General features: G+C 45.1%; 1 protein-coding gene across 2 annotated transcripts in view; it reads left to right on the forward strand.

The window, feature by feature from the left end:
* Nucleotides 1-20,561, forward strand: part of SLAMF1 (signaling lymphocytic activation molecule family member 1) — a 33,288-nt gene extending 12,727 nt beyond the window's left edge. The window contains exons 4-7 of one of the 2 annotated variants that reach the window (XM_047705254.1): nt 6,831-6,929; nt 9,542-9,615; nt 16,586-16,678; nt 18,103-20,561. In XM_047705254.1, the coding sequence (XP_047561210.1) occupies nt 6,831-6,929; nt 9,542-9,615; nt 16,586-16,678; nt 18,103-18,153 (317 nt within the window). In that variant the 3' untranslated portion in view covers nt 18,154-20,561. The remainder of the gene's footprint in view (nt 1-6,830; nt 6,930-9,541; nt 9,616-16,585; nt 16,679-18,102) is intronic. The other variant, XM_047705255.1, reaches the window with a different exon arrangement.

Raw genomic sequence — 20,561 nt, forward strand, 5'->3', positions numbered from 1 at the left:
CATATCTCTGTTCAAATTCCCCCTTCTTATAAGAACATGGACATATTGGATTAGGGCCCCCCTCTAACTAAAGCAGCCATAACAGAGTATGGCAGACTAGATGCTTGAATAACAGAAATTTATTTTCTCACAATTCTGGAGGCTGGAAGTCCAAGATCAAGTGTTGGCAGGGCTGGTTGGTTTTTGTTTTTTGTTTTTTTCCCCTGAGGCTTCTCTCCTTGGCTTGCAGAAGGCTGCCTTCTTGCTGTGTCTCTACATGGTCTGTCCTCTATGCATATGCATCTTGGTTCCTCCTTGTGTGTCCAGATTTCCTCTTCTTATAGGGACACTGGTAAGATTGAATTAGGACCTACTCTAATGGCTTCATTTTAACTTAATCACATATTTTAAGATCCTATCTTCACATTTGAGGTACTAAGGGTTAGGGCTTCAACATACAAATTTGGGAGGGATACAGTACAGCTCATAGCACCACCCTGCTGACATCATTTTAACTTGATTACCTCTTTAAACACCCTGCTTCCAAATAAGGTCATGTTCTGAGGACTTCAACGTATGAATTTTGGGAGGAACATAATTCAATCCATAACACAAATAGAGATCCCTCCTCCCTGCCTGCAAGGACGAGAGACCATAGCACATCAGAAATCACATAGCTGGTCTGTGGCATGTCATTCCCAGTACACCAGGTTGCCTAAAGACAGAAAGCAGAGTTTTATTAGTTTATTCATTTGTGTTTGAAAATGAATATTACTAACTCTTAAAATACTGTGCTTAGTTTGACAAAACTCTTACTGAGCTTCTCCTGCATTCCAACATTGTGCTAGGGGCTGAGTCCACCAAGACCAAAAAAGACATGATCCTTGCCCTGAAGGAAAAAGATAGTTTCTGTAAATAAATGATCTGAAATTGTGTGGTGTGATGGGCAAAATGGAAGTAAAAAGAGGGAACAATGACGGACACTATCTGGAGGAATCAGAGAGAACAGCACAGAGGATGTGACATAAACTGGATTTTGGAGAATAGACAGAAATTACCCAAGCAGGTAAAAGAAAGACATTCCAGGCAGAGGGCAAAGCAGAGGTAGCTGGGCCTTGTCCTGTATTATCCTATAGGCAGGAAGTAATAAAGCCTTTTAGGTAGAGGAGTAACATGATCAGCTTTGCTTTCAGAGAGAAAATTCAGTGGTGCAGACAATAGGTGGGGGCAGGGCAGAGGCAGAAGAAAGAGAAACCAGTTGTGGGGAAGAGCCACCATTGCAGGGATCCATCAAGAGACGACAAGGCCTGGACCAAAGCAGTGACCATTAGTTTAGTGAAGACTTCATACAAGAGACTTTCCTGCCTTGGGATGAAGTGGTGGGATCTGAGGGTTTATGAAAGGTCTCTTCGCCATGCCATTTTTCTAATGACATTTCCCCAGGCTCTCAGTCATAGATTCATCCTGCTTCCAACTGGCACGCCATTATTCTACCGCAAGAAGCTTCTTCATGTCTCTTGCTATGAAGCATCTGTGCTGCAACGTCCAAGTCTTGGTTTCTATGGAGCGCTCCCGGGGAGTCATGAGAAGCATGCTCATGTGGGTCGGTCGCATATGACCTGCTGCCGTCCTTCACGACCATCTTCTGACATAGTTGTATCTACGCCAGAATGAATAATACGAAACCTTAGGTAATTCAGCTCAAAGGGAATGCCCCTGGAAGCTCATCTTGAAAAGAGGGCCCTTTTCAGTAGATGAGCAGAAAGTTGGCTCAGCAAGTCTGGGTTAGCTCAGAGGAAGAGACAACTGACACCTACTAGTGAGCCCCAGGGGTTCCCCCTTTCTAACAAGGCCTTTCTAATAATGGGAGCACCCATTGATACAGAGTCACCTAGATGTTCCACACACACAGAAGCAGGGCCCTCTTCATGGTACTCCCAGTCCAGGAAGCATCACAATCGTGGTAGGAAGATGGAGCCTGGTACCTCTCAGGAGCCTTGTCACAGGGCCACAGCTGCTGTGAGAGAAACTGAGATGAGTAGTCCTTAGCTGGACAGCCATGTGACTGGACAAGGTTTGCACTGCCGCGGAAGCATGGGGGCAAACTGTGGCCACCGCTGGTAGCCTCTGCCCTACAGCATTGGGTGGGACAGGCAGGTGGAAGGGGTTTTCTGGGAACTGTGAACTCTGTGAAAGTGTGTACTTGGATGGTCCCAGATCTTAAATTAGTGCATGGTTTGTGTGAGCATCTTTTCCCCACCCCCAACTCTGCGTGGAAGCCATCATCAACAAGAAGGTGTTCTTTTTTGAAGATGGCTGACTTCTTCAGGTAGTGCCTTGCAGACCGCCTTGCTGACAAAACCACATGAAAGGCAGGAAAGAGATTGGCATTCTCAGACCGTTATGGTCGCATCTCGGATCTCCTGGGAGCAAACTTTATTTGTTTCTCAGTCTTTTCTGTTTACTTCTTTATCTCCTTAAAGAATAAGTTTTGTGGACTTGAGGAGGAAGAGAAGTTTTTGTGTTTCTGTGGCAGCAGACTCTTAGAGAGAAAACAGGCCCTCCAGTATTTTCCTTGGAGGCATGGCTACTTGTCAAGTTGTCACGGTTTAAACCACAGCCAAGAGGTCTTAGGACCAAAGGGTGGGGACTCCTCGTAAATGGCACTGGAGTTTTCAGTCAGCCTCCTTGGTGCTTCTAGGAGGCTCCAGGGGGATAAAGGCCCCAATCTCATGCATAGGAATATTCAGATTGGGTTTCTTTGTGCGTGAACAATGGGGCCATGGGCCCCAGAAGGACGTTTCTCCGATTGCTGAGCAGCGCCATTCTGAGAGTCCTCACAGAGGAAGAAGAGGGAGAGCTGGAGTTTTCTGTCACAGGAAACGGTGGTTTGAAAATGGGAGCACAGGTGGTGCTGAGGGCACAGGCACTCCCTCTCTTCCTGGTTCCATTTCATTGTTTTGAAGCATAGGCTAAGTAGGTCATCACTCATTCCCTTCCATTCTTGCTTTGAGCCTTTCAGAAGTGACCCTGCATTCCTTCTGAGACCTTCTGATACTCAGCGCTGTGATCATTCTTAACCAAAGGATAGAGGATAGAGGATAGTGTTCCCCCCAGCTTTGTTCTGCGGCTTCTAATTTAATTTACCTTCCTTCATCATGTGCTTATTAAGTGCCCCCTAACTCTACATCATATCAGGTGGGGGGGGGGGTGCAGAGCAAATAAACCATAAGGAACAGGGTCTACCTTCAAGCATTTATAATCCGGGTGTGATTTCTATACCTTACTAGGTAGAAAAATATCATCATCTTAAGAAATGTCTACTAGAATTCTTCTTGCAAGGAACAGGGTACCTTACTTTAAATGTTAGAGGGCAGAAGGTGAGACCCTCCCCAAGGAATCCAGCCATGGGTTAGATGATTCTCTATGAGAAAGAGGACAGATGTGGCTTGTGCACGTGTAGGAAGAGAAAAAGAGGGTCTGAGCTTGTCAAATTGTGGACACCCGCCCAGTTCACCATGGAATCTGCTCCCTGTGACCTTCCAGCTTTCCAGTAGCGGATTCATACCCACAAAATTTGTAGTGTAGGTGTTTGGCTCTTTTGTGTGGAAAGTGATGAAGGCACTGTGCCTTGCAGCCAGGATAGCCCAGACTACGGCAAGCAGAGCCACGCAAGCAAAGACTTGGAGGACCACAGGAAGCTGTTACCAGAAATTGCAGGGATCATGGACAGCCTAACCCCAGCAAGCCATAAAGTACCATTTTGTCCATATTTATCCAATTTTTTAAGGGCATAGAGTTTCTGACATTCAGTTTCCATATGAACATTCGTATCCCTAGATACTAGTACCAAACAGATGAGCACCAAGTGCCAGACCACTTGGACCTGCTAGATCGGGAAACGGAGTCATAAGCAAACAGGATGGGGCTGCAGTGTCTCTGAACACCAGTGAGGGGCCTCTCTGGATGTGAGATCAGACCTATCTTCCGTCTTTCCTGTACTGTGCGCCACGTCCTAAGACAGCCACAGAAGACATAGCGGTGTAGCCTCTGGCCTCTGAGAGGCTAGCGACTAGGTGGGGGAGTTGAGGCTGGTGGAAGGAGCCGGCATTTCTGCACTACATTTGTCCTCCAGGCATTGCTCTGGGCACGTCCCATCATTCCTTCCTTGGCTCCTTTTTTTTTTTTCTTTTTTAGATTTTATTTATTTATTTGAGAGAGAAAGAGAGAGAGTAAGAGAGAGCCTGAGAGGGGAGAGGGTCAGAGGGAGAAGCAGCCTCCCCATAGAGCTGGGAGCCTGGTTGCTGAACTTGATCCCGGGACTCCAGGAACATGACCTCAGCCAAACACAGTCACTTAACCAACTGAGCCACCCAGGCACCCACTTCCTTTGCTCTTTAGAAAGACTCTGTGAACTAAATATTGTTGGGCTCATTTTGCTATCAAGACTGAGGCCCCAGAGGTTATGAGCAGTCTGTCTGAGTTCACAGAGCTATCAAGTGGTAGGTTCAGAATCTGAATCCACCTAGCTGGTTCCAAATTACCTTGCTGAAAATGGTCTACACAGCAATGGTAGGGTCGCAAGTCAGGTTCTAAGGCACATGATGTAAACCAAGGTGCTGCAGAGTCCCAGGGCGAGGGAAGAATGGGAGCTGGAATGGTCAGGGGAAACTGAACCAGAGAGGATAGGATTGGCCTGGGGGTCAGCACTGGACAGGCCTGGTGGGCAGCTGAAGGTTGAGGAAGGGGAGGGGGCACAGCACAGAGGACAAGAACAGGCAAGAGTTGGAGGGAAGACATCGACGGCATGGGCACCTCCCAGGGCTTTCCTTGTGGGGGTCCATCGCCATAGGCAAAAACCCAAATGTCGAGTCTACAGTTCTCATTCTGCTCAGTTCTGCCATCGGCTTCTCTGTGACTCTGGGGACACCTTTGAATCTCAGTTTCCTCGACATAACATTAGTGAGTAGGGTAAGAAAGCGCAATAGCTCCTTTAACAATTAGAAGCCTCTGTGGAGGTATCACTTAAATCTTGAACAGATTCATAATACTTTGTGTCCAAAGACTAGGAGAAACATTAGGGTTTATGAACTATGTCTCAGGACAAAGGCCAGCTTGCCTCTCAGGTTCAGCTGACGGGCAGAAGCTGGGTATTTATGTTACAGGACAAGGGTAGCAGATGGCTTTCATCCTCCTGACTCCCAGGAAAAGACAGAGGGCTGGGGCACAGTCATTTTTAGTCCATGTGAGTAGGTAAGCCTGTAGCTTTGGTCCACTCTGTGAATATCTTGAGTCTGCAAGGACTCTGTTCTTCTGTAACCCACCTATTCCTTTCAGCTTCTCCCTCAGAAACCCACCCCGTGTTCCCCAAAAAGCAGGCTGATTCCACAATCATCCTGACACATTAATGTTAACACCTGCTATCATACTACAGTTGACCCTTGCTCACACAGGTTTGAACTAGGCAGGTCCATTTATACACAGATTTTTTTGGTCAAAGAAAGTACAGTAATGGAAATGTACTTTCTCTTCCTTGTGGCTCATTAACACTTTTCTCTAGCATACTTTATTGTAAGAATAATGTGCATAATCATATAACATACAAAGTATGTGTTGATGAACTATTTATGTCATCAGGAAGGCTTCTGGCTAATAGTAGGTAATTAACAGTTAAGTTTTAGGGGAACCAGAAGTTACATATGGGTTTTTAACGGTGTTAGGGGGCTCAGTACTCCTAACCCCTATGTCATTCAAGGGTCAACTGTAGTTAGATCCTTAATGCTATTACTTTACTTAGAATCCTGGTGCTTCAGGCTGACCCCACTGTTCATTACCCTTGGTAACTCACCCCAAGCCCATAAGCCTTGTTGACTCTCCAAGAAGCCTGTCTTCAGCATTCAAACACATTTCTACCCCCAGGCCAAGCTCTAGTATGTGAAGGTCTCCGTGCCTGCTTCCTTTGCACAAAATCGGAGTAATGAGAGTAACTACCTTGTAGGATTATCAGGAGGATTAAAACCATTAACACACACAATGCACTAAAAATAAAATGTGGGCCACTGACGATGCTCCGGTAGTTGTCTGTTATTCACTCAGTGAGCTGAATGTCTTGTTTGCTGGGGCGTTAGTTCTCATTCACTGTTTTCCAAGGTACTGCTCTTGGCTTGGAAGGATTAGGAGAACTGGGTATAGGAGAGAAAGAAAAAAAAAAAAAGTGGCTCCATGACTTTGCGCCTGGCTGACTGCTACTCTAGGACCTGTATTAAGCACCGGAATCCGAGAGGAAAACATACATGCTTTTCTTCCGGTTCAGGTTCAGTGGATTCAATACAGTTATTTGCATGGGAGGACAATAATAGCACTATTATGTTTATTTTTAAAGAAGAAAAGTCAGTTGTTCTTCCTCCCAGCATCACATGAGCGTGGTGTGGGAGTGTGGGGACAGCAGATGGAAGCGGCATGTTCTCTCTACCAAAACGGAAGCAGGACCGCCCAGAGACCTAGAACCAGGGAGACGGGCAAGAGATGTTGACCCGAGACAGACAACGATGAGTCTCATTTTGGGTATGTGGTCATCCAGGTGCAAATCAAACATTTGAGTAGAAAAATCCCTATGGAAGCTAGGACAGTCCCATAGGCAATTAGGAAAGTCAATACGGTGAGAGAAATTAGGATAAGAGAAGGGGCAGGAAATCATCAGTGGTCTGCAGCTGCTGTCTGAAGCCATCAGAATGGATGTGTCCCCTGAGACAATACAGACAGAGAACACGGAGCTTGGTCTCCCCACTTCCGTGAAAGATGTTTTTAAACTTACAGTACTGTTGAGTTTGCCCTTTGACTTTTTTTTTCAGAATCAACACAATGGGGACTTTATGCTGGGCTGTTCATAGGGGGCATCGTTGGTGTCGTCTTGATTCTCAAGGTGGTAATATTGCTGTTGAGAAGAAGAGGTACGTGTCTGACAATAAAGAGATTCGTATCAGACTCTGAGGTAAACGGGGAACCTCTCTGCACAGGCAAAGATTTGCTTGCCCCATTCCGGCTCTCTGCCGGAAACACCTTTGCAATAACACTAAATGCACATACCTGGGACCTTGCTCAGTTCAGTCTAATTCGGTATGTCCTGAGCCCTAATTAGGCCTTGGGGTTGGAAAGAGGATTGAGCCCCAGGGGTTGAACGTGGGAGACACGTCACAGGTCATTCACATTCACTCTCACTAGTACTGCACGGGAGGAAGGTACAGGATGCTGAAGGGGTCCAGCAAGACAACCTGACAATGTTCACCAGACATAGAATCCAGGGGACCCTTGGATCTCATTCAAGAAAAGTTATAATTATGGACCTAAAAAAAGACGTCACAATAAGATGTTTTCATCCAAGGGTTGAAACCTTTCTACAATCTCTTTTTATTCTTCTACTATCCTTTTGAGAATAGTAAGTTAGTTGTTTCTATGGGAGTTAGCAGTGGGGTAACAGAGGCACAGAGAAGCCACATGACTTGTGCAAGATCACCTAGCTTGAGATAGGAGAACCAGAGCTGTAACTATGTCTCCCAAGAACCAGACCACGTGCCACCAGCAAGGCTCACGTGTCCCTGGGAAGACCCACAGCAGAGGGGACGCTCTTTACCAAGATTTTTGCACAAATTCTGACTCATCTTGGGAAACTGTACAAGTTGTGAGATTGCTTAAGGCCAAACTAAAAAGTATGAAAGATCACCCGGGGTTGCTATTAAGGCCCAGTTCTCCCCTTGCAGTTTAAGTGCCTAGAGGATGTGTCTCCTGGCCTCCCCTCCAAGATGTCCCCTGATTCCACATCACAGGGCAATATGCTCAGCCACACTTACATCACCCACCCACACCAGAGTCAGAAGGTCCTGCCCCCAGGCTAGGACAGGTCCCCGGGCTCGCCCTCCCAGGGTGAGGACAGGACTTGGTCCTTACACCACCAACTTGATGGCTGATCTTATTCTCAAGTAGATCAGTGTTCTCACGTGTAACCTTCTCAAAAAAGCCCTTACCACAGCACTCTCGCTGGGTTTGCTTGTGTAAGAAAGTTTAGATCACAGCACAGCCACCTACTTTTATCTCATTTCCTCCAACTAAGAGTTAGATGGGGAGGTGTGGGGGAAGGGTGATTCAGACAGAAACCGTGATAAGAGCCTAAGGCAGTGGGGGCAGGGTACTCACATTTGGCTTGGATAATAAGGAAACAGTGAGATACCAGGATCAAGAAAACAGAGATTAACGCAGCCATGCTAACCTATCGAGTGTGGGTGCGGGCATCCTAACTCACATTCTTTCCTCAACCACATTCTGCCCTTTGCATGGTTGTGCTCTGAAGGGAATGATGCCCCCCATCTCCACACAAGTCCCCGTCACCCTCCTCTGTACACATAGCCATCCTTGTCTCCAGCAGCCCTATATTCCTTGTAAACCAGGAACATGAAAGCCTTGCCTCAAACCTGAGGGAAAACCTGTATTAACTGCTGTGCCCTCTGCAAGACTTTGCTCAAGAGGTTCCGTTGGCACCTTCTAACGCCGTCCCCTTCAAAGTGCTGCCTGGCTCCGAAGGTTTTCAGATGGTCTCCCTGGCAGTTTCATATCCAGAATACAGTCGTTAAAAACACAGGGTTTGGCATCAGACAAACACACATTCAAATGCAGACTTTGCCCTGACAAGCTGTGTGACTCGGTGAATGAGCTCTTCTCTGCTAAACGGGGATGGTATTATGGACTACAAGGTGTTGTGGGGACCCATGAGTCCATACACAGAAAGTACCCAATACAGTGGTGTCCATGGTTAGACAACGGGTCATGAACAGGTGTGTGATGGACGGATGGATGGATGGACACATACACCCATGGAAAAATCTTTAGTGGAGTGAAGGAACACGTCAATGTTTAAGCCCTATGGCCAGCAGGGGGCGGCACTAGGAGCAGCTGGGAATAGTCGTTAGGGCAGATGTAAGTACATGACGTCCTGCTAACAAAGGATAACTTCGAGCTTCAGGACACAGTCCTGTGCACAGTCTACATCTTTTACGGTTGTGGTAAGAGGTCATCAAGGGCCCCAGAAACAGAGGGGTGAGAAACCGAGTGAGGCAATGCACGATAAGCGGGAGAGTACAAAAGGATAATGAGCCCTGTCTCAGAGAACTCAGAATCCTATTAGGAGACCAGATGTGCACATTAAACAGTAGAGATTAAAATAATTGGATGGCATTCCAATTGCATGTAACACATGCAGGGAATTTACTATGTGCCGGGCACTCTTCTAAACATTTTACAAATAGTATCTCCTGTGATCACCACAACAACCCTGAGGGGCAGATTCTTCAGTCCCATTTCACAAATGGAGAAGTTGAAGTAGAGAGATGGAGTAACTAACTTAAGGTCATGTGACACATATGGAGGTGGGGCCGGGTTGGGAATTGGCATTCGTTCCTTTGGGATTGCTTGGGGAAGGTGGGTATGTGGTGGGGGTTATAGACCACACAGGTCCAAGCAGAGTTTGTGGGCAGGTCAGGCAGAGATAACCACTGTGGTTTCTTTTCCTCAGGTAAAGCAAATCAATACCAGCCAGCAATGGAAGCAAAAAGCCTTACTATTTATGCCCAAGTCCAGAAATCAGGGGTGAGTTCTATATTTTCTTTGTGTGGGGTGGGCCTGTCCTGTTTCCCGTGGGATTCCTGGCCAGTCCACCTTGCAAAATGCATTAAACTTCAGTGCTAGATGGGACTATTTGTTACTTGAAATAGTGGAAATCACGGGGTAATCTTCTGGTCATCTGTGTCTTCAAAAGGGAAAAATGAGGAAGCAAGAAGCACATGACACATGACTCCTCCAACCCCGGCGTTCCAAGTGTCTGTGGTTCCCTGTTACCAACCTCTCCCCTCTCTAGGGACAGGGGTACAGGCTTGAGGGCAGAGGGAAGGTCCAGAAAGGCTGCTGTCTGATGTGCTGGTCTGGAAGTGTAGGAGTTTGTAAAGCACCATGGAGACAGAGGACTTTGGCTGGGGAGATGGAAGGTGCTATACAGGTGGAGAAGAAAGAAGGCAAAGCTTGACTGACAGTGATTGGACTAGGGGAGAGGGATGAAAAACTAGCCATGGTGAAGCTGAGGGGCAGAACTGTTAGAGGACGAGGGAGGCTAAAGGAATATGGTTACATGGGAAGATATTCCAGTTCTTCAGACATGAAGGCAATTCTAGGTAATGGTACAGGCCAGAATATGGCCATTCAGAAGACTCTAGGACAAAGCTCTTATTTCTGCTGCCCCCTAGTGGCTTGGAGGGTTTAATGCCTAGGCCATCTCCACCGCTGAGAACCAAGCTCCATTTTAAATACAGGAGTCCCAAGAGCGAACTCCACCTTTGCAACTACACATTTAGGTAATCAGTTTTGACTTTAGGATAGTGCCTTCCCTGTCTACTCTATCCCATGCTGTTCTTTTTACTGTAAACTATGACATATATCCCAGCAGTGCACCAGGTATAAATGTCAACTCAGATCTTCCCACCTGTTTTTCTCCAACACTTTTCGTCTTGTCCCTTTATACTTTTGTACATATTTCAGAATCAGCTTCTCAAGTATCAGAAAAAGGAAAAATTCCTATTAAGATTGCATGGAATCTACAGATCTAGTTGAGGAGAAATTACTTTTTTTGGTACTGAGTATTCTAATACCATAGAAGTACTACCCAGATCAAGGAACAGAACGTTGACAACGACGCCCACAAGTCCTCCTGTGCCTACCCCTTAATCTCTATTCTCTCTGTCCTCACCAGACATATCACTATCTTGACTTCTAAAAATATATTTTAGTGCATGCTCTCTCTTTAACTTTATAAAAATGGGATTCTACAGTATTTTTCCTCTTGGGTCTGTTTTTTTCCCCCTCAATAGTACTTTCATGAGATTCATATTTCTTTGTGCTTGGATATAATGCATTCATTTTCACTGCTTTATAGAACATCGGTGCATGAATATACTAGAGTTCACTTATGTAGTTGACTATTGATGGACATTTGGGTTATTTCCAGTTTGAGACTATTATAAAAATTCCAACTATGAACATTCACATGTGTGTCTCTTGGTAGATACGTGCACCATTTTGTTGGGTATGTACCTAGAAGTAGAATTGCTGAATCACAGTATGCATATCCTCAAATTAGCTATATAAGGCCAAACTGCTTTTCAAAGTGAGCGCACCAATTTACTTTTAGGCCAGCTACGCATTCTAATCAAAACCAGGTGTTATCAGCCTTTTAAATTTTAGTCATTCTGTGGGATGTGCTTTTTTTTTTTAAGATTTTATTTATTCATTTGATAGACAGAGATCACAAGTAGGCAGAGAGGCAGGCAGAAAGAGAGGAAAGGAAGCAGGCTCCCCACTGAGCAGAGAGCCCGACGTGGGGCTTGATCCTAGGACCCTGAGATCATGATCTGAGCCAAAGGCAGAGGCTTTAACCCACTGAGCCACCCAGGCGCCCTGGGATGTGTCTTTTTATATTTTGCATCCCCTAATTGTTAAGGAAGTTGGACAATGCTTCTTTTATTTATTGGTCATCTTAATATCCTCTGTCTTCAAGTGCCTGTTCAATCTTTTGCCCATTTTCCTTTGGATTTCATGCTTTTTTTTAAAGATTTTATTTATTTGTTTGACAGAGAGAGAGCACAAGTAGGCAGAGAGACAGGCAGAGAGAGAGGAGGAAGCAGGCTCCCTGCTGAGCAGAGAGCCGACATGGGGCTCGATCCCAGGACCCTGGGATCACGACCTGAGCCGAAGACAGAGCCTTTAACCCACTGAGCCACCCAGGCGCCCCGAATTTCAGGCTTTTTAAAAAGTGATTAGTATGAGTTCTTTAAATATTTTTAGCTTTTTGGCAGTTACACTTTGTTTTCTTTTTTAATTAAAAAAAATTTTTTTTGGCAGTTACATTTTAGCAGATACCTTCACCCATTCTGTGATTTGCCTTTGCAATTTCTTAGTGACACCTGATAAAGAAAGGTTCTTAACTGCAGTGTAGAGCAATTCAGGAATCTCTTCCTTTACAGATAATGCTTTTTGTGTCCTGTTTAAGAAATCGTTCTGTACTCCTGGGTAATGAAGATATCCTATCATTTCCTAAAAGCTGTGTTGTTTATCTTTCACATTTATATCTATTATGTACCTGAAATGACTTTTGGAGTAGGGTGTGAGATGGGTCAGGTTACATTTTTCTTCAAATGGTTGTCCTATCAACCACATATTGAAAAGATTCCCCTTGCCCCCGTCAGTGCTGCCTTCATCACAAACCAAGGGTCTGTATACGTGAGGATCTCTGTATTGTTTGGTTCTCTATCCTGCACCCTTTGCCTGTGTGTTTACGCTTGTGCTGGTGCCACGCAGTCTTTACAAATTCATTGTAGATTACAGATTCATCACAAGTTTGATGTCCGGCAAAATGTCTTCTCATTTGTTCTTGTTCTTCATCAAGAGTTCTTGGCCATTTTCAGTCATTTGCATTTCATATATATTTTAGATTCAGTTGTCAAGTTCCACCTAAAAATCCTGCTGGAATTTTAATCAGAACTGCACTGATCACTTTGAGAAGACTATAATTACTTACAGTAATGAGCCTTTCCATTCACAGAAAAAGACATCTTTTCCTTCATGTAGGTCTTCTTAAATTCTCTAAATGACGTTTTATAGTTTTTTGCATAAGAGGACTTGTCCATCATAATTTATTACTTGGAATTTGAGCATTTGAGATTTCTGGAATACTATCATCAACATTATCTTTTTAAAAATGTTGAGTTTCTATATGTTACTGATACATAGAAATACAATTAATTTTTGTATTTTAACCTTATATTTGCAACATTGCTAAACTCACTTATAAATTCTAGTTATTTATCTATAGATGACTTAGATTTTCTCTGCACACAATTGTATCATCTGTAAAAAGAAATTATAGTATATTTCTTCATTTTCAAGTCACATAACTTCTCTTCCTGTTTTTACTGGCTGAGATACCCTACCCAGTGTTGAATGGAAGTGTTAAAAGAGGCATCCTTGGATGGTTCCAAACCCAAAAGGGAAACTTTCAACATCTGACCATCATGTATGGTTTTTGCTGAAGGCTTTTATAGCTACCTTTTCACCTGACTGAGAACATTCTCTTCTATTCCTAGTTTGCTAAGGAATAGACGTCGAATTTTATCAACACTCTCTCTGCATCTGTTGATATAATCTTCTGGATTTTTTATATTGATCTTTTTTATTTATCCGCGGAACCACAGTGATCTACAAAGACTACACTGCATTCGCATTCCTGGAACAGAAATGATGTAGTCTGGTCCTTTTTAAATATTGCTGGGTCTTATTTTATTAATACTTTGTTGAGAGGATGCTGTTGCTGACCCGTTTGGTTTCCAAATGCAACTGGCCTACAATTTTCCTCTCTTGTGACACTCCAGTGAGGTTTTGAACCAATATTATGCTAACCTGACAAAATGAGTAGAAGTGCAGCTTCATTTCCTAGTGCTACTATAACAAACGTCTGCAGACAAGGAGACTTAAAGCTATAAAGTCATTCTCTAACAGTCATGGAGGCCACAAGTCCAAGATGGAGGTGTGGGCAGGACCATGCTCCCTCTGAAAGTGTTGCTTTGCCTCTTGCAGCTTCTGATGGTTCCAGGCACCCTTTGACAACCGTTGGCTGTAGCTATAGAACTTCTGCTTCCACCTCCACATACATTTCTTCTCCCTGTTTCTCTGGGTCTTCTCCCTTCCTGTCTCTTACATGAACCCTCATCACTGGATTTAATCCAGTGGGACCTGAGTTTGAAATCCTTGCCTTAATTACATCTGCAAAGACCCTCTTCCAAATAAGGTCACACTTATAGATTCTGGATGGATTTATCTTTTGGGGGTCACAGTTCAACCTCCTACAGGGTATATTTCCTTTGGGCAGGATTGATGTTATTTTTCCCTTAAATATTTGGTAGGATTCATGGGTGAAGCTATCTGAATCAGGGGTTCCTCTGAGGGAGGAATCTTTTAAATTATACTTTTATTATCCCATTCTCCTCCCTTTTGTTAATTAAGCAACCTTTTTTTCCTGTTTTTTAGTTGCTAACCTGGAAATTATAAAATGCATCTTTGAGTCACCAAAGTCTAATATTTAGTCTCTTCCTGGACAATACGTCATCTTCCCTTTAACTTCACCCTCTGATTTATGTACATTTTTTGACCATTATTTTAATTTTATGTATGTTTTCAATGTGGGAGACATAGTTGTCATTGTTTTACACATCAATATGCATTTACACTTGCCTACGTTTTTACAGTTCTCTTTGTTCATAGTTGCAAAGCTATATGTGGACAATGATAAAATGTTAATATTTCCCTTGTTCTTATTCATAATGGTGGTATTATAAAGACTAGGGTAACTGGGAAATTATGTAACACACATTTGCCATCCACTAGGGAACTCTCATAGGTCTTATCAGGACTGTTGCCTTGTACAACTCTGGGGGACACTGCTTATGAAGAATATGTGAGAATAACACCCCTGGGGCTTCTCGTAAGTCATGCTCCCTGGACTCATGCCCTAACTGAAGACACCAGCATAAAAAATGTACTAAGTTATTACAACTGTGTTTAAGAGAATTCCCTAAGTTCTGGTTAAAATCCTGAAGGGAGCATTAACAACGTGCTAACCATGTTATGTTAAAGTGGAAAGACTATAAGTGGTTTCCTTTATGCTTTTTTCCTCCTTTCCAAAGCTTCTTAACTAAATATTAAAAGTGTAAGTTATTAACTTCTCCCCTGTGCCCTTAAGTCAGGTCATACCAAAGTCCTTGCAGACAGGAAGACAGGCAGGAGTGGATAAAGGTTTCTTAATTAAATTGTTTCACATTGTCTTCATCTATCTCATTATTATAAGTACTTCTCCCTTAAATTCATTTTTTTTCTCCAAAATATGGCATCTTTGAGTTGTATGGATCTTGAAAGTCATCTATTTGATGACTCAATTACTGCTAGAGTTATCTTCTCATTATTACTTCCAAAGTGTTGGCTAGCTTCTTTTTACTAAAATACAGTCTGTGAACAAGCAGCATGAGCATCACCTGGGACCTTATTAGAAATGCAGAAGCTCAGGGCTTACCCCAAGTCTTCTGAAAGAGAACCAGCCTTCTAATAAGACACCCAGGTAATGCATATGCACATTCAAGTGTGAGAAGCCCTGATCTACCCCAGGCACTTCTGGTAATGGGGAATTATCTGCCTCCCAAGGCAATCCACTCCATATCTGAGCATCTCTTAGTATTAGAAAGATCTTCACAATGTTGAAACAAAATGTTTCTTCCAAATCTCAATCTTGGCTTAAACCTGAAGGACTCTACAGAACAAATCTAATTCCTTTTCTTCAAGACAATCCAGCAAATATATAAAGAGAGAGATCATGTCCCACCTTGAATCTTCTTTCCTCCAATAAACTTTTTCAATTCTATAATTCTGAGCTTCTTCATGTTAAAACCCATGTTTAGGTTCTGGTCTTGCTCTACATCCAGGAGAAGTGGGGGGCAGCACTATGCTAGACCAGAGTCCTGAAGCGTGTTGAAAGGATGGCATAAGTCTTGTTACCTCTGTCTTATGGGGATGTGGTCTCAATTTACCCCTACATTGACTTCATCCTGGTATTATGGATTGTAAGTCATTTAAAGTAACATCAACTGATTCTTTAAAAATGTGCGAGGCACTACTTTTGTGGGGAATGGGAAGAAATATGGGAATAATTAGTCTGTTTGAAAAAACAACATGTAAATAAGTGAGAGTGTTTTAAATATCATACAGTTATGTGCCATCATGTATGCATTAGACTTTAAATATCTGGGGAATTCAGGTAGAGGAGAGGTCATTACAAGTTGGGGTAAGCAAAGAAGAACAGCCTGATGAGAAGACCAGGCACTTCAAGCTGACGGGTCTATGGGGACTCCTGGCTTTGATACTTCTTACACATGCACATAGGAAAGTACTTTCAGAGCCTTCACTTGTCCACCTGTGACAATGCGATTTAATGTGCAGAGTTGGCAGAAGACAAATGTGGCACCTGTGGAAAACACTGTAAACACCCAGAAATGTATGCTTACTATGAAGTTCATCACTGGGGAAGGAGAGAGACGTCACAAGGAACCGTGTCAGAGTCCGGAATAGTGGGAGCAGCAGCGTGTGCTGGGATGAACTTGGTGTGTTGTAGGTGACAGGAGCCAGACAAATGTTGGAAGATCCTGTTCCCTTCCACTGCGCTGGTGACAGCCACACCAGTTCCGGTTCACTGCGAGGAAGACTTAAAACATCTGGGGAGTGTTCTTGGTGCAGTGTGCTGCCTCTCAAGGCTGTGAGCTCCGTGATGCCAATTGGGGAGTCCAAGCAAAACCCTGGGAATTGAATTCTGGAGAATCTGCAGGAGCATTTCCACCTGAGAAGGAGGCTGGGCCAGTTGACCGGAGGGGCTTTCTAGCTCCAAGTTTCTGGATCTTGTGCTTCTCCGTGGGAAGACTCGGATGGAAACGATTCTGCTCAGCTGATTTCCTCCTCTTTGCTTCTCTTATAGTCTGTTCAGAAGAAACCCGATCCCCTGCCAGCTCAGGACGCCTGCACCACCATTTACGTCGCTGCTGCAGAACCTGTCCCAGACCCTGTCCAGGTGAGGCATCTCTCGGCGCCTCCTCTCCGCAGGGAGGGAAGAGGTGGAGGAAGGGAGTGGTGGGACCCGGGTAGAGCCAAGATAAAACAGTCCTGATGTGCAGAAGGCAGGCCCTAGCAAATGGGTCACAGGGATCCTCCGTGGCCTTGGCTGTGGGACTTCCGGGAGCCCCTCCTGTCTGCTCACATGGGGACACAGCTCTCTCTCTATTCACTAGTGTTTCTCTGAGAGCTGTCCAAAAAGCTGTCATCAGAATCAGCTGGCATATTTGCTAAAAATAAAGATTTCTGGAGCTTTCTCCTAGGATTCTGTTCAGTCAGAATGTCCATGGTGAGCAACCAGGCATCTACACATTAAAAAGCAACCTCCCCAATGGGTCCCAGAGCATGTTCACCTTTGCGATGTGCATCTTGATTCCAAGAGCTCCTGACTTCAGCTGCATAACAGCATCGCAGGACAGCTTTGTAAAAAGGGCTCATGCGGGGGCTCCATCCAGCCCAGCCGCATCAGAGTCTGTAGGAGTGGAGCAGTGCCTGGCATGAGTCCGAAAAGAGTGTGGTGTGCAGCCAGGCGGAGCCTTGCCATCTACCCCCTCTGCAAGATCTGCATGGGTCAGGTTTCCGACAGCAACTGTTCCTTTTCCTAAAGGGACAGACATAAATTCGGGGCTGATATCTTGGCTCCAGTGGGGTTCTGTTAAATAAAGCATTTTAGAAGATAATTGAGGATCAAAAGTCCACAGAAATGCCTACCTGGACCCCTCCGCCTCAAAGTGCTTACTGGACAGACGCCTGGGAATGCCTGGGAGGATGCCCTGTCTGCATCTGGAGGTCTATTCTCAGAACACTGTCCTCTCCTATGGGGAAGTAAACACATGAATCCAACTTTAAAAAGCTTTAAGAAATAATGCAGATTTTTAGTGACGTTTTCTTCATCAAAAAATAGCCTGTTGTATTTCACATTTCACAGCAAAACCTCCTGAATTCCTCCATTCCCATCTTTATCTGACTCTTGAATCTACTCTACCTAGAAGACATCTTTGCCTGCAGTCCTGTCTCTCTTCCCTCCCTCTCTGCTCCAAATCTTCCTTCTCTTTTTGGGTCTCACTATCCCTTTCCAAAGCTCAGCGAATTAGGATTCTCTTGGCTTCCCAACTGTGCCCCATGCCCAGTAGCAAAACAAATGGTTTTCCTTATAAGGCAAGGTCAGGGAAGAAAGCAAAGAGAAACATCTCCTGGGTGTCCCTGACAGGGAGTGATGGGGTGCACACACCTGGATGGGATCTGGAGCCCTGGAGTGCTCCTCCCAGCAGGTCACTGCACCCCCTGAAATCTGAGACTCTTTCCCTTTACTAAGCAGCACAGTTCCCATTTGTAGCCTGTGAAGGTGGTGCCCCTACTCACAGACTTCTGTTTTGCCCCCAGGAATCAAATTCCATCACAGTCTATGCCAGTGTGACACTTCCTGAGAGCTGACACCACAGACTCAGTGAAGGGACATTCTGAAGGAATCTGGAGGGACCACAATAAACACTGAACTTGGCTCCAGGTCCCAAGTTCCAAGTTCCCCGTGACACTCTGCACACCTGTACTCTTCTCAGATCAACTCCTCGGTGATGCTTTGTCCGCAGCCACCTGTGGGATGGACAAGGGACTGAGGCTTTCCGAGCACTCAGCCTGTTCTTCAGGAAGAGAGAACTATAGGATAACTTTCCAGCTCTGTGGTGTAGCAGACGGAATGAGTAACGTGGGTCCAGGGAGCCCAGACCTCTAGGTGTCTTGCTCCTTGCTGGGACTGGACAATAAGAGCCAAAGGCAGGAAGCTGGGACTTCCAGTACCTCTGACAGCTGACTCACTAGCCACAACATCTGGAACATTTTATGTCTTGGCTGCCTGTGCTTGGTCCCGGGAGCTGACCCCGCTCCACACAGACCTGATCAAGGCTCTGTGCCTTGCTTTCTCTCTCTGGATGGGCAGTGAAGGGTGAACTCCTTATCATAGGTAGAGCACTCTGAGATTATTCTATGAAAGAAGCTAATAGAGTCAGTATTTTATTTGCGAAACCCAGAAGCTGAAGGGTCAATAAACTGACAATGTGACTGTGAAGTCTTTGAGCTCTGAATAATGGAAACAAAATCACCCAAGATTCTTAAGAAATTCTAGAATATTTAAGTTTAATATTATATAACACATATACTTACATATGTAATATTTAAGAATTTAAGAATACTTAAAGGTATTCCGAGCTGATGCCCTGAGGTTTAAAGAGACGTGACAAGCGTTTGGGGGCGCTGTTGCTGAGGAACTTGGCATCTTCAAGACTTGTCCCCGGCTGACCTTTTATTTCTCAAAGTGATCTTTCAATCCCTACTTCTCTGTTTACTCCGTTGAACAGCGCCTGCGGAACCTCCGCTAAGATGCTCTCACCACGCTCAGAATCCGCTCACACCCATGGCCTCGCCGTCATCCGGGTCTTTACCGGGCACCTGCCCGCCCCTTCTCACACGAAATGTAACCTGCCCTAGAAAATTAACATATTGTGACCCAACAGCGTCCGATAATTGCATGCTGGATAACTTAAATTGCAGGTTGCAGACAGAAAGAGCCTCTTGGCAAAGTCCTCTTTTTTCCCCCATTCTCTGCTCTCAGGCAGGCCTGCTTCAATGTAAGCTCTTAGTGAAACTGGTTAAGTCGGTTCTTGGAAGTCCTTGGTGAACCCTGGTTCAGAATTCACCAGCCTTGTCGCAGCCGTGTGAGGGCATCAACTTTCCAGCGCAAGGACGCCGGGCCCCCGCTGCTCGGCTGTCGTCTTCCTGGATCCAGACCCCGGCTCCTCCACCCCTACCCTGCCTCCTCTGGACCTGGAAACTCAGGGTTGCTGGCGGACTGTCTGCGCCAAAGTGACCTCTCCCGCGTCCCTTCATCTCCTGCTTTCTAGTTTCTAATTCGGATTCTGGGACTGAGTGGCCAGGGCGAGGTCACGCAACCATGTTCTGCCTCCAAGGGAGGCTGGGAATTGAGTATCTCACATGTTCCCCTTTCACAGTGGTTGGTGAGATCTGCCTTTTACAAGTTAGGGAATTCCACAAACACAAGCAAGTGAGACGGAATGCTGAGCAGGCGAAAAGTGTAAAAAAAAAAAAAAGATCACTGTATGTCGTGTAAACGTAGGCTCACTGTCTGTTCTCAGAAATGAAGGAAGCTACTATCAAGGGTCTGTAAGCCTTGGGGTGATGAGCACTCAGACCCTTACCACAGCTCGGACTGTTCTACCCCGTTAGTTCTCACGCTTGGCTTTTCCTTGTGGCCGAATTCTGCCCAATGGAAGGAAGGAAAGAAAGGAGGAGAGAGGAAGCTCTCCCCTCAAAATTCCCCAGCAGAGGCTCAAGACCTCACTGAGGAGGATGGCTGCATCTTGTGGACTTTCAGACTGTCCTTCAAATGACGTTTGATGTCAGGTTCTGCACCACCAGGCTCCAGGGTCACGTGGGAAAGCACGCACCCCTCGGCTCACACCCTTCCCCCCCAAGGCACTGATGTTGGGGCTGGAGTGTTCTTTTTCCTCAGGCCTAAAAAATGAAACTGATACTATAGAGTCCAGCTTCCCCATGTTTCTTTTCTAATGTTTTCTTTTGATTGAGCATATCTGAATTTTAGAGAACTCAAGAGGAACAGACCATTCCCAGTATTAAGGGGCCAGGCTCCAAAATGCAGCGGGGTGTAGTCCCTCCTGAGGACACTTCTCTGGTCCTAGAACCCACATGATTGGTCAACGGGGCCTAGGCGCGTTGGAGAACCCCTGATGACAGTAAGCTACGTCTCTTCCTGAGTTTTTGTTTCTACCTCCTGGAAATGAATAAAATTTGGACAATCAGTCAAGGAA

This window comes from Lutra lutra, chromosome 15, assembly GCF_902655055.1.
Source record: "Lutra lutra chromosome 15, mLutLut1.2, whole genome shotgun sequence".
Lineage (NCBI taxonomy): Eukaryota > Metazoa > Chordata > Mammalia > Carnivora > Mustelidae > Lutra > Lutra lutra.